At 41.7% G+C, this 12,555-nt stretch overlaps 1 protein-coding gene across 1 annotated transcript in view; it reads right to left on the reverse strand.

Moving 5' to 3' along the window:
* LOC132894337 (disintegrin and metalloproteinase domain-containing protein 12-like) overlaps positions 1-12,555 on the reverse strand; it is a 234,502-nt gene that overhangs the window by 174,569 nt on the left and 47,378 nt on the right. The window contains exon 3 of the mRNA XM_060934018.1: positions 5,430-5,503. Within this exon, the coding sequence (XP_060790001.1) occupies positions 5,430-5,503 (74 nt within the window). The remainder of the gene's footprint in view (positions 1-5,429; positions 5,504-12,555) is intronic.

Genomic DNA, 12,555 nt, shown 5'->3' on the forward strand with positions numbered 1-12,555 from the left:
TGTTCATCAAAGCAGGTGTAAATTGTCTGTCTGGCAGGTCAGTCAGGTTAATGTGTAAACAATTTCAATTTCTGTTGTTACGAATGATGCGTGCGAGAGTGCTGCTTGTTCTAGTCATGTGGTTGTGACGTCATCGTAAACAAATCCGTTCTACTCATCCAGACGACTTCGCAACGGCGCCGTTGCCAGATTTTTTCACTCTGGAACCCGTTCTCAAAAGATTTCGTTTTGGGGCACCCAAAACGCCGGTGCCGTGTGGACACCAGGCTGAAACGATAAAAAATTTTATCAGATTCACCTGAATCCGTTGCCGTGTGGACAGGGCCTAAGTCTCACTCTTGCTTCAATGGATAATCTCACCTGGCTAGAACTGCTGCTGTAATCATAATGACTGTGCTACGTTCAAGCCAGCCTTCTTATTTACAATATTCTCATACTGAATAACTTTTCAATGCACTCAGCACTGTTTGACTTTAAAGTATACAGTTGTAAAAGTGTATTAACAGCATGGCTTGGACACAATTTGATGTATAATCCCACTATCTGGTGTAATCCAGAAAGTAGTGTTGTAGTTAAGACCATCTAAACCAAGACCAAGTCATGACCAAGACCAGAATGTATTGAAACGAAGACTTTGAGGGGTTGAGATCAAGTTAAGACCAAAATCAAGGCAGGACAAGTCCGAGTCAAGACCAGGACCAGAGCAATGTGTGTGAAGGGAGGCAGGGAGGGGTGACGGCCATTAACAAGAAGACAATTTTCAAATTAGCATTGAGTCACATTATTGGTCTCATTTGAAGCAGGAAGTTTTACATCTAATCAAAGTACAGATGTTAACAAATAAATCAGACAATGCACAGGCAATTTAGTGAAATCCCTGCAGTTGTGGTCTTGAAATAAAATCCTAAGTCCTCTATGTCTGAAGCCGAGACAAGACCGAGTAAAAATGCGGTCGATTCCGAGATGAGACCGAGACCTTCAAAAGGTGGTCTTGAGACCAAGACTGGTCTCAAGTACTACAACACTACCATAAAGGGGTTTCCATTTTGCATTTGGTTCCTTCTCAATGTTTATTCCTCATGCCCTCTAAGGAAGTTTGTCCTTACTGGACTATTGTTACTAACAGTCCTGTGCAGTTTAAGGAAACAAGCAGAATTGCTGGTGAAGGCAACTCCAACACAGAACTATTAGTAATGGTTTTGTTCCTTAAAAAAAAAATTCTTGGATACTGAGAGATTTACCAGTTTGTCAGCACACATGTCTAGTGAACCTGCTGCTATCTAAAAGCAAGGAGAGGAAAAAGGATCATCAGCCTTTCTATCTTTAGCTTTTTATTTCTCTATCAGCCTTTCTGTCTTTATCAAACCTATTCATTTCTTTCAAGCCTTTCATTCTGTATCTGTCTTTTTTACTGTGTGGAGTAAAAAAAAAAGGGAAAATGTGTGTGTGTGTGTGTGTGTGTGTGTGTGTGTGTGTGTGTAAGATTAAATGGAGTAGCAGATTTAGTACTATTAGGTCTTGAAGACTTGATGATGTCATTCTGGCAATAACAAACACAAACACCTTCCCAATCACGAACACACAGCCTCAGCTGCTATGAAGATGCTTTGAGTTACTGCAGTACTGACGTTTTCTGGATCCCTTTGTTGTGTTTCTTCCTGTTTGGCTGAATGAGAGGAAGAATACGTATGGCACAATCTCTGTCTTTTCCTTAATAGCAGTGACATCTGTGCTAGTGACAATAACTCACTACATCTTCCTTTATCAGTAGAGGATGCATGACAGGATAAGTTTGACAGGTAGAATTTATTCATAGAACAGATGCAATGTTTGAGAAAGACCCTAGCTAAAATGTCACAGCTGTCATTCTAGCAGCAATTATGGGTCCCAGGCACTTTATAAGCATTTAAAAGATGCATTAAAATGTAATCTATTCCTCTTCAATTTCTGTTGCTGCTATAGTTTATACCATAGCAATTACTACAAGGAATTCAGCCATCAATTCTTATTAATGCGACAAAGGGATATAATAGACTGGAATGAATTCCTCAAGTCCGCTTAGGCCTACTGGTATTTAAGTCGAGTCTTCATCTCATTTACGTCATCTACTAATTTAATGGTGTTACTGCACGAAGTAGCTGTCAACTGCAAGAATGAGCAGAATACTTTTAGAAGGTATCTGTGACTCAATACTGAACATACTGCTGTATATTTATTGAGTCACATGCAACAGACTGTTATAGGAAAACAATCAACCCAAAAGTTGATTTTTTTTTCCAATAATGGCACCATCCAAAATGTTTTAGTCCAATTATAAATCTGCCAATGCTAAAATAATGTTTATTTAAAGAAAAACATATTGTGTCTGTGGCAGCGGGGGCGTGGTCGAGCGTCGGTCTGTGAATGGAGGGCGGAGTCAGGGAAGGTAAGTGGCAGAAGCACTGCACCTGATGGGAATTAACCTGTGTTTGTGTGTCTTCCCCAGTGACCGCACCCTATAAGAGGAGAGGGAGAGCAGAGGAAGGGAGCTCTCTCCCCAACCAGAACACGTGTGTGCGCGCGAGCGTGTGTGACTGGGAGAGTGTCCTGAATGTCAAAAGTTGTAAAGCTTAAATAAAGGAGTTTAGAGAACTCAGTTCTGGCCTGCCGTGCTTCTGTGCTCCACCCACCACAGAGCATTACTACAGTGTCATACACTTTATCCATTTATAGTTCCACTCAATGTTGTGGAATGGTCAATGAAACAAGCTAGTACCTCTTATGGCTAAAATATGTGCAAGCCTGACAATTACACCCATGTCTGCTTGCTGAACATCCCATTCAAGAGTTGGTCCCCAATTTGCTGATATAATAACCTCTACTCTTCTGGGAAGGCAGTAAGCTAGATTTTGAAGCATAGCTGTGAGGATTTGTGCTCATTCAACCACAAAAGCCTTTGTGAGGTCAGACACTGATGTTGGTTGAGGAGGCCTGGGACGCAGTTGGCATTTTAAGTTGGCGTTCAAAGGGGTTCAGTGCAGCTGAGGTCAGGGCTCTGTGCAGGATACTCAAGTCCTTCCATGCTAATCTTAGTAAACCATGTTTTCATGGACTGTGCTTTGTGCACGGGGCATTGTCATGCTGAACATGTTTGGCCCCCTTAGTTCCAGTGAAGGGAAACTGTAATGCTTCAGTATACAAAGACATTATAAACAACTGTGTGCTTCCAACTTTGTGGCAATGGTTTGAAGAAGGTAAATCATATGGGTTTGACAGTCAGGTGTCCGGAAACTTTTGGCCATATACTGTACATTATAACAGTTATAATCAGTCATTCCCTCATCAGTCCCTTTTTTCTGTTTTAAATGTGACAAAAAACAAAAGTTTCTTGTTACTGAGAAACTTTCCCATGCCTGAAAACTTTACTTCTGACTGTTACAAAACCATGATACTCCCCCCTTTCTCCTCACACAAACTTCACCATATCAACATATACACATATTTGTTATCCAACATTGTGGCACCTCCACCATACAAGTCCCTGTTGTTACTATAGAAACAAGAGCATATTAGAATGAGCATGTTAAGATTATAATCCTGATTTTTGCCTGCAGACAGCTATATTGTCAAAGCTGATGCTATTGAAAATTAATCAACTCCTTCTGGCCAATCAGATTTGAGAATTCATTAGCACTTTCCATCCATGAAAAGATTTCCATCCGCTTATCCCTTGCTCAGATGCAGTCACCATTGTTCAAAGTGAGTCACCATCCCTTTATTCGCTGCATCAATCACTTTAGTCAGTAGTTAATCAACTGATACCATGAAGGCACATAAAAAGAGCAAGAGATTCAGAACACATTTAGAACAGATCTGGAAAAGGCTCATGTGAAACACCTAAAATCATACAGTTCCTCGTTGTTTTTGGCAGGAGTGGGTCTTGGGAGGTCCAAGAGGCAAGTCTACTGTGGTAAACATCTTCGATCCCCCTGTGGCTCTTCTAAATATAAAGTTATATCACAAAATCCATTTCTGCAAAGCAAAATTTCACTGCAGCACTGAGCGAATACCATTCTGGAAGATTTAAATCCACTTACCCCTCACTCTGGTGCAGTCACCATTGTTCAAAACGACTCACCATCCCTTTATTCACTGCATCAATCACTTTACTCAGTAGTTAATCAATTGATATTGAGTTTAATGTTAACAGGCAATGTTAAGAGTTGCAAAATGTGCACGAAATGTCACGTCACGTCCAATTTAACTATAATTATAGAGCATGAAAAACTGAGCGCGCGCTCACACACACACGAGAACGTCTCTGCATAAATTATGTTAGTTGTATTAATATGTAAACAGAAGCGCTGTCGACTTCTCTGGGCTTGAAGGCATCTGGGACCACCACACAGTGGTGTGTGTATGTATATATATATAAAAAAAATAAATAAAATATACACACACGGGATGCAAAAGTAGGTACGGTATACAGTAAGGATTATTCCAGTATTATAATAGTGGTGCTAGGGTTCATTTAATACTAACGTTTTGTGCAAACGTTTTGTTTTTCATTATTGTATACCTACTTTTGCAGCCCCATTTTATTTATATATATGAAAAGTAGACCTTTTTACAGTATGTTTTTTTTCCTTAATGTAAAACTCAAAGCTTTTGAAATGGTTGAGCAAAATTTCTGTTTTGTCCTGCCAGAGGGTTTATCAACCCCTGAGTGTTAAGTCATTTGTTAACAGCAAATAAGTCACTGTGGATGCATAAACTGAGCTTTTTAAATTTTATTTTATTTCAAAGACAGATGGGTTTAGACAGATGGGTTTAGCAAGCTCATTTATACCAGCAGGCCCTGGATAGAGACCGCAGAGTTTAACTCCCTGAACTCAAGACATACAAAGAATAGTTTATTTGTGGAGTCAGAAATGCCTCACTTGTCAGTTTGTTTCCTTGGATGTTTTGGTTTCCTTTGTGAACGAGATGTACATTAACTAAAGCAAAAAAAAAAAAAGTGGTCTTTTTTGTTTGTTTTTAGTTTATTTTACCATCAGATAGCTGTATTTGGGTTATTAGTTCTTAATTAATACCTAAGTGTCTTTTCACAGATGCTGCTGTATCTCTGTGTGACTTTTTAATTGTGTCACTGTGAAAAGTGGCAGCATGCTGCAATTTATTGCTTCTAAGTATCCACGCGCGCGTACACACACACACACACACACACACACACACACACACACACACACACACACACTGCTGCACACATCACCCTCACACGGTTTAGATTAGTACTGCAGAACAAATGAAACTATCAGAAATCTCTGAACTGTAAATGTTCCGTGGTGGAACATCTTGGCTTACGTGTATATGCTGCTTCTGTATGTAGGCATTCTCTCACATTTCATACGAGTATATTGGGAGGCTATATGTTGTTGGATTACACTTACTCATTCTTCTTCAGTGAGAGGATCAGCTGCTGGCCTCCTGCCTCTATCAATATCTGTAGTAAAGCTGGAGGACTCTGAGAAGAGATAAACAAAAATACGTGACCTCATATTCCTTTTCTCCACAAGTCTTCTCTACTTTAAATCTGCCAAATCTACTTTAAAAATTTCAGTATACTGAAATCTTAAGAAGGCAGATATTAGTACAAAGCCCTGTGGAGCCAAAAGAAGCATTTCAACTGACATTTTCCATAAGGGCATGTGGCAGATCAGGTCAATGCTTAATGCTTTAATATTGATGTATTTTAAGATCCCACGTGAAATACTTCAAGTGAAATACTTGAGGCAGCTCATTATAAGTCTGTCAAATGCTGCTTCCTAAACTTTTTGCCTTTGTCTACATCAGGTGACCCTTGGATATATGAAAATGGGTGTCATTTATGACATTTCATTTTCACATTATTTAGATGTTATCACTTTTATAAGTAATTAAAACACAAACACACAAAACAGTTATCTTATAGACAATATTTGAGTAACATTTTCTTATTGTACAAGGCTCACATTTTGGTAAAGAAAAGCTCATTACATCCTATGTAGTGCTCATATAGAGAGAATAGGAAACCATTTGGGATTCAGTCTAGCTGTGTGTGGGTTGGTGTACATTTATAAGAAATTTGGGTAGTGGAACTATAAAATCCAGCTAAATATCAGCTGTTCAAGACCTCTTCTGCATCTAGAGTCGAGTAGTCTGTTGATCTGGTAGATGGGTTCACCCTCTAGACTCAGTGGTTGGTGTTCCTGGACTGGAGGGTTCTCAGCTAGTGCGCCTGGAATAGCTGGCTTGAGACAGGAAACATGGAAGGTGGGAGATATCCGACTATGAGGGGGGAGCGCTAGCCTGTAAGAGAGTTTGTTGATTCTTCTGAGAACCTTAAATGGGCCGATATACCTTGATTGCAATTTCCAACAGGTGCTGATGATCTGAGGTTCTTTGTTGCGACCCATACTCCGTCGCCAGGAGTGAAATCAGGGTTGCTGCACCTATGTTTGTCGGCATATTCCTTGTACTTAGCATTGTCTGTTTCAATGCACTGATGTACTTGTTCCCAGATGGCTTGGTTATATGAGAACCAATCTTCAATGGCTTGGACCTGAGCTGGGGCATCATTCCAGGGGAACAAAGGCGGTTGGTAGCTGAATATGCACTGGAACGGTGTCCGTTGTGTCTCGGGGTGCTTCAAAGAGTTCTGTGCATACTCGGCCCATGAGATAAACTGTGCCCAGTCCCCTGGGTTTCTCATGCAGAAGATTCACAATAAACATCCAATCTCCTGATTTACTCTTTCAACTTGACCATTAGATTGAGGGTGATATCCTGATGCGAGACTGACAAACTCCCAGTTGTTCCATGAAGTTGGACCATAGCTGTGAAATGAACTGTGACCCTCGGTCACTAACTATGTCCTCAGGAATGCCATGGCATCTGAAGATGTGCGGAAATAATAACTCGGCAGTCTGGAGTGCGGTAGGGATGCCTAGTAGTGGGAATAGCTTTAATGCTTTCAAGAATCTGTCAATGATAACAATGATAGTAGTGTTCCCCTGGGAAGGCGGTAGGTCTGTAATAAAGTCCAGGGCTATATGAGACCAGGGTCTTTGGGGTACCAGAAGGGGACAGAACTTGCCCGCTGGTGGGGTGTGTGGAACTTTTGCTTGAGCACACTCGGAACATGATGTAATGAACTGACTAACCTCTGTGAGCATGTTCTCCCACCAGTATTTGTTACTTATCATTTGCTAAGTTTGTTGGCTGCCAGGGTGACCGGTTGCAGGAAAGGTGTGCCCAAGTGATGAGTCGTCCACAGAAATGTTTCAGAATGTAGAGTAGACCAGGTGGGAGATTCACTGGAACTGTACTGGGTTGTGAGTTTCTTATCTGTTGGTATAGGTCCCAAGTAATGGATTGCATGAAGCAGTTGGAAGGGAGAATTTCATGGGTAGAAGCCTCCTGGTGAGATGGTGAGAAGGTACAAGACAGGCCATCAGCTTTAGTGTTTCTTGATCCAGGGCAGAACAAGATCATGAAATTGAAGCAGGTAAAGAATAGGGCCCACCTGGCCTGATGGGGGTTGAGATGCTTGACTTTCTTGAGATACTCAAGATTGTGGTCAGTGAGGATGGTGAAAGGATGAGTGGCTCCCTCCAGCCAGTGTCTCCATTCCTCTAGAGTGAGTTTGATAGCTAAGAGTTCTCAGTTCCTGACATCATAGTTTCTTTCAGCAGATGTGAGCTTTTTGGAGAAAAAGGCCACCGGACAGAGTTTGTGTTTCTTGCCACACCACTGGGACAAGACCCCTCCAACTCCTGTATCAGATGTGTCGACTTCAACAATAGAATAGAATAGAGTGCCTTTATTGTCACTATACACATGTACAATGAGATTAAAAGCAACTCCAATAACAGTGCAAACAGCGTGTAGATGAAAAAAAAATGAAGGGCTTAGTAGGATCAGGATGTTGCAGAACTGGAGCTGAGGTGAACATTTCCTTTAGTCGCTTGAAGGCATCTTCAGCTGAGGGGTTCCACTGCAGTCTCCTGGGTCCCTTTTTAAGTAAGGCAGTGAGTGGAGCTGCAACTGTGCTGAAACCCCAAATGAAGCGACAGTAGAAGTTAGCAAAACCCAGGGATCACTGAAGTTCCTTGACAGATGTGGGTACAAACCAGGACATGACAGTGGATACCTTGGATATGCTCACCCCTCAGAGCTTATGATATTAGCCTATGAAGGATATTTGCTTTTGGTGAAATTCATACTTTTCAGCCTTTACATATAGATGGTTATCTAGTAATTGTTGAACCGCTCTGATATGACTTACTTCATCTGGAGAATAAATTAAGATATCATCGATGTAAGCTATGGCATATCGTCCCAACATGTCTCTAAGCATGTCATCAATTAAACACTGGAACACACTGGGTGCCGAAGAAAGGCCATATGGCATTACCCAGTATTCAAAGTGTCCAGTGGTTGTACTGAATGGAAAACCACGTTCATCGCCCTTCCTGATTCTGATTAGATTATATGCACTACGTAGGTCAAGCTTTGAAAATACTTTGGCTGAACGAAGTTGTTCTAAGGCAGATGGAACAAGAGGCAGGGGATACAGGTATTTCACAGTTACCTGGTTTAGTCCTCTATAATCAGTGCACGGCCTGAGGCCGCCACCTCGCTTCTCAACAAAGAAGAAACCAGCAGAAGCTAGGGACTTGGAGGGACGAATGTATCCCTGTTTGAGGGCTTCCTGGCTGTACTCTTCACTGGCAGCGTGCTCCTTCTGAGACAGGGGATATATTCGACTGTGTGGAGGTGACATACCTGGTAGAAGTTCGATGGCACACTTGTATGGTCTGTGAGGTGGTAGACCAAAAGCCCTCCCTTTGCTAAATACCTCCTTAAGGTCTAGGTAACATTCTGGGACGTTGTGGATGGAATCAGGCTGTGGAGTTTCAATTGACATGGAAGAGATGCATAATTGAGAACGTGCAAGACAATGTTGAAAACAAGTGGAAGACCATTGCAGAATTTCTTTGTTATGCCATGAAATTAATGGATCATGAAGGTGTAACTGAGGATACCCCAGAAGAATGTCATGATGTACAGTGGTAGTTATGTAGAGAGACTTGCTCTGAATGGAGTGCTCCCACCTGAATGAAAATGGGAGCAGTCCTGATAGTAACCTGACCATCACCTATGGGTCCTCCATCAATGGTTCGGATGCTGAGCAGACTTTGCAAAGGGACTGTGGGCAGGTCGTACTTCTGGACGATCGTGCAGTTGATGAAATTTCCCTCTGCCCCATAGTCTATAAATGCAGACAGGATGTGTGTGGAAGATACCAGTTTTAACAATACAGGTAATTTGAAAGACTGTGCATTGAATTTATGATCGGGACTCACCACATGAGTCAGAGGTTCTGCTGGCTTGGAGTGTGGCAGACAAATGGGACACTGGTTTATCCTGTGCTCTGAACTCCCGCAGTAAAGGCACAGACCCTCCATCTTCCTCCTTTCTCATTCAGCTCTTCTCAGGTGAGTGTGGGAAACTTCCATCGGTAAACCCTCTTCTGTATGATGAGCTTGCCCACAGGGTTCCTTGAGAGAGGGCCGACTGGTGAGCAGATGATCCAGCCGGATAGCCAGGTCAATAAGAGAGTCTAATGTCATGTTTTCATCTCTACACACCATTTCACTGAGTACCTCCGGTCGGATGCCCTGACAGAACACTGCTTTCAAAGCCAGCTCGTTCCATCCACTGGCTGCGGCAAGGGTCTGAAAGTCCAGAGCATATTTGGCCACTCTTCTAGTGCCCTGTTGCATGGTGAGGAGACTTTCACTGACTTCAGTGCCCTCAGGTTCATGATCAAACACTCGTTTGAAGAGCGTGAGGAAGCACTCATAAGAAGTCGTGTGTTCTCCTTTTCTCCATACCACACTGGCCCACAGTAGAGCCTTACCCGTGAGGAAGGTTAGAAACTTGGCAATTTTGTGTTCATCAGAAAGACGAAGCATGGTGGAAAAGCACAGAGAGCACTGTAGCAGAAATCCCTTACAAGCAGTTGTGTCTCCAGCATACTTTTCGGGAGCCGGGAGTTGCAATGTGGCACTGGAAGATGCCTCAGGGTGTGGAAGGAGGGCCTACAACATCACAGTTACAAGTTGCATCATCCATGTGTTAAGGTCAGCAAGCATCTGTTGATGTTCTCCTAACAACCTTCCCTGAGCGTTCAGTGCGGTTTGTTTGGCTTCTATCCGCTACATCCATTGTAGGCGAAATATCCTGTCAGGATGCAGGCACTTACTGGTGTAATTGCAGGAAGAAGTGACAAGCAAACAGTACAAAGCCAAATTGTGAAGCAGAAATCATAATCAGAAGGCAGGCGAGGGTCGGTCGATCAGCAAATAGGGTGATGTAGGCAAAACAGGAAGCGTAGATGAAATGAAGATAGCGAGAGTCAATAACAGTATGCCACGCAGGGAAACCAAGGCTCGGTATGGACTGTGAACTCAGAATGATACTTCACACTGAAGTGATGTCTGAGAGGGGCTTAAGTAGCGTTGTGGTAATGAGCAACAGGTGAGTTCAATATTCTGGTGACAGGGTGCACTGTGAATCTTGGCTGTTGTAGTTCTGAACGGCCATGTTTGTAGTTCGATGTGCGCTGTTGACTTCGGCACCTCTACTGACAACACTGTTATACTCACTCATTGTTGTACTATAGATTATTTTCTTCTTAATGTTGGAATTTCTGAAATTTTAATCTCTGAATTTGTGATTTTTTTTCTCACAAATTTATGAATTTACAATCTCTGAGAATCTCTGAGTTTTTTCTCATAAATGTACAGCTTTAATCTCATAAACTGAGGATTTTCTTGGAATATTACGACCCACCTGAGCTTCATATTTTTTTTAACCTAGAATGGCCCTAATATGCCATCATAGTAGTACTGGTATACACTTTACTTACACATGAAATGAAAAAATACACAGTGATAGCAGAACTGGTGAAGTTGTGTTGTTAGATGCAATATATGTTTGTGTTTATATACAGGGTGTTTAAAAAATTTTGATATAATTTCACGATCTAATGACTTTGCCAATTCTCATTCAATTGACCTTAAATTTTAACAGCATGCATGGAAACAGGTCAAAATTTTGTTTAATGTTTTTTGTTTTTATCTTTTTAGGTATAGAAATGACATTCACTAGAAAAGAAAAGGCATTTTGTGTGTTAGAGTACGCTCGAACACTGTCGAACAAGACTGTGCAGCATGCATTTATGAGAGGATTCTCTAAAAATGCATCAACTGCAATGCAGATTTGGACATGGCACAAAAAGTTCAAAGACAAAGGCTGTCTGTGCAGGGCAAAAGAATCTGGATGACCACCAGCATCGGAAGAGACGGTCGAGCGGGTTAGCGAATATTAAAAATTTGTGAAATTGTACTGTACATGTAACTAAAAATTACTTCAGAAATGTGCTTGATCTGAAATGACCTTAACTAGGAGTGCAATGTCAGAAACTCCACACACTATCATTTTCCTGCACACATTATTTAGAGCGAGGACTATAGTGTACCAGAAAATAAGTACAGGAAGGTATCACGCAGAAGTGATAGATGACTGCAGTGTTACATCAGATCGAATTACATTGTTGTGGTGCGAATACGAGTACCTTAAGGGTAGAACTATGTCCGTTAACATAGATGGTAATTTCTCTCAGCCAGCTCCTCTCACACAAGGCTTTGCACAAATTTTCATTTTGGCCCCTCTTTGATTCGCCCTATACCTGCCCTCTGGGGTCCATTTTTCAAAAACATGGAGTTGCTTATCATTGTTATGCTGAGTTATGCTGATGATACTCAGCTGTATCCCCTGGTGATCCCTGACATTACCTCATCCAGAAGAAAGTTGGTAGAGTGCCTTGGTGATATCAAATGCCGGATGGCTCAAAGTTTCTTCCAACAAATTGAAAATAGAGCAGAGGTCATTATCTTCGGCCTTAGCTCCTCTACTGCTGAAACCAGCACTCAGTTAGGTTCTTTATCAGCATCATCCATAATGATGTCAGGAACCTTGGTATCAGTTTTGAGTCATCTCTAGGCTTCGACAAAATTTTCCACTGTAGTTCATTCCAGTTTCTACCAACTGAGGCAAATCGCAAAGTTGAAAGCTTTTCTTTCATAGAAGGATCTGGAAATAGTTACATGATTTATCACTATTGCAACTCCTTATATGTGAGTCTGGGCCAATGTGCACTACCTCGCCTTCAGTTGGTTCAACATGCAGCAGCTAGATTTTTAACTGGCATTAGAAAAATGTCCTAGCCTGTCCACTGGTTATCAGTGAGATTCTTCATTGAGTTTAAAAGTTTGCTGTTCATTTTTAATGCTCCACAATATATTTGGACCATCATCCTTACTCAGCACTGAGATCATCTAGCCAACTACCCTTTGTAGTCCCAAGATCTCGACTGAAGTCTCAAGGCTTTCTCAGTTGTTGCCCCTTGGCTGTGGAATGATCTTCCTCTCCACATTAGGTCTTCTCACTTTGTCAACATTTTTAAAA

Source organism: Neoarius graeffei, chromosome 11 (genome assembly GCF_027579695.1).
Source record: "Neoarius graeffei isolate fNeoGra1 chromosome 11, fNeoGra1.pri, whole genome shotgun sequence".
Lineage (NCBI taxonomy): Eukaryota > Metazoa > Chordata > Actinopteri > Siluriformes > Ariidae > Neoarius > Neoarius graeffei.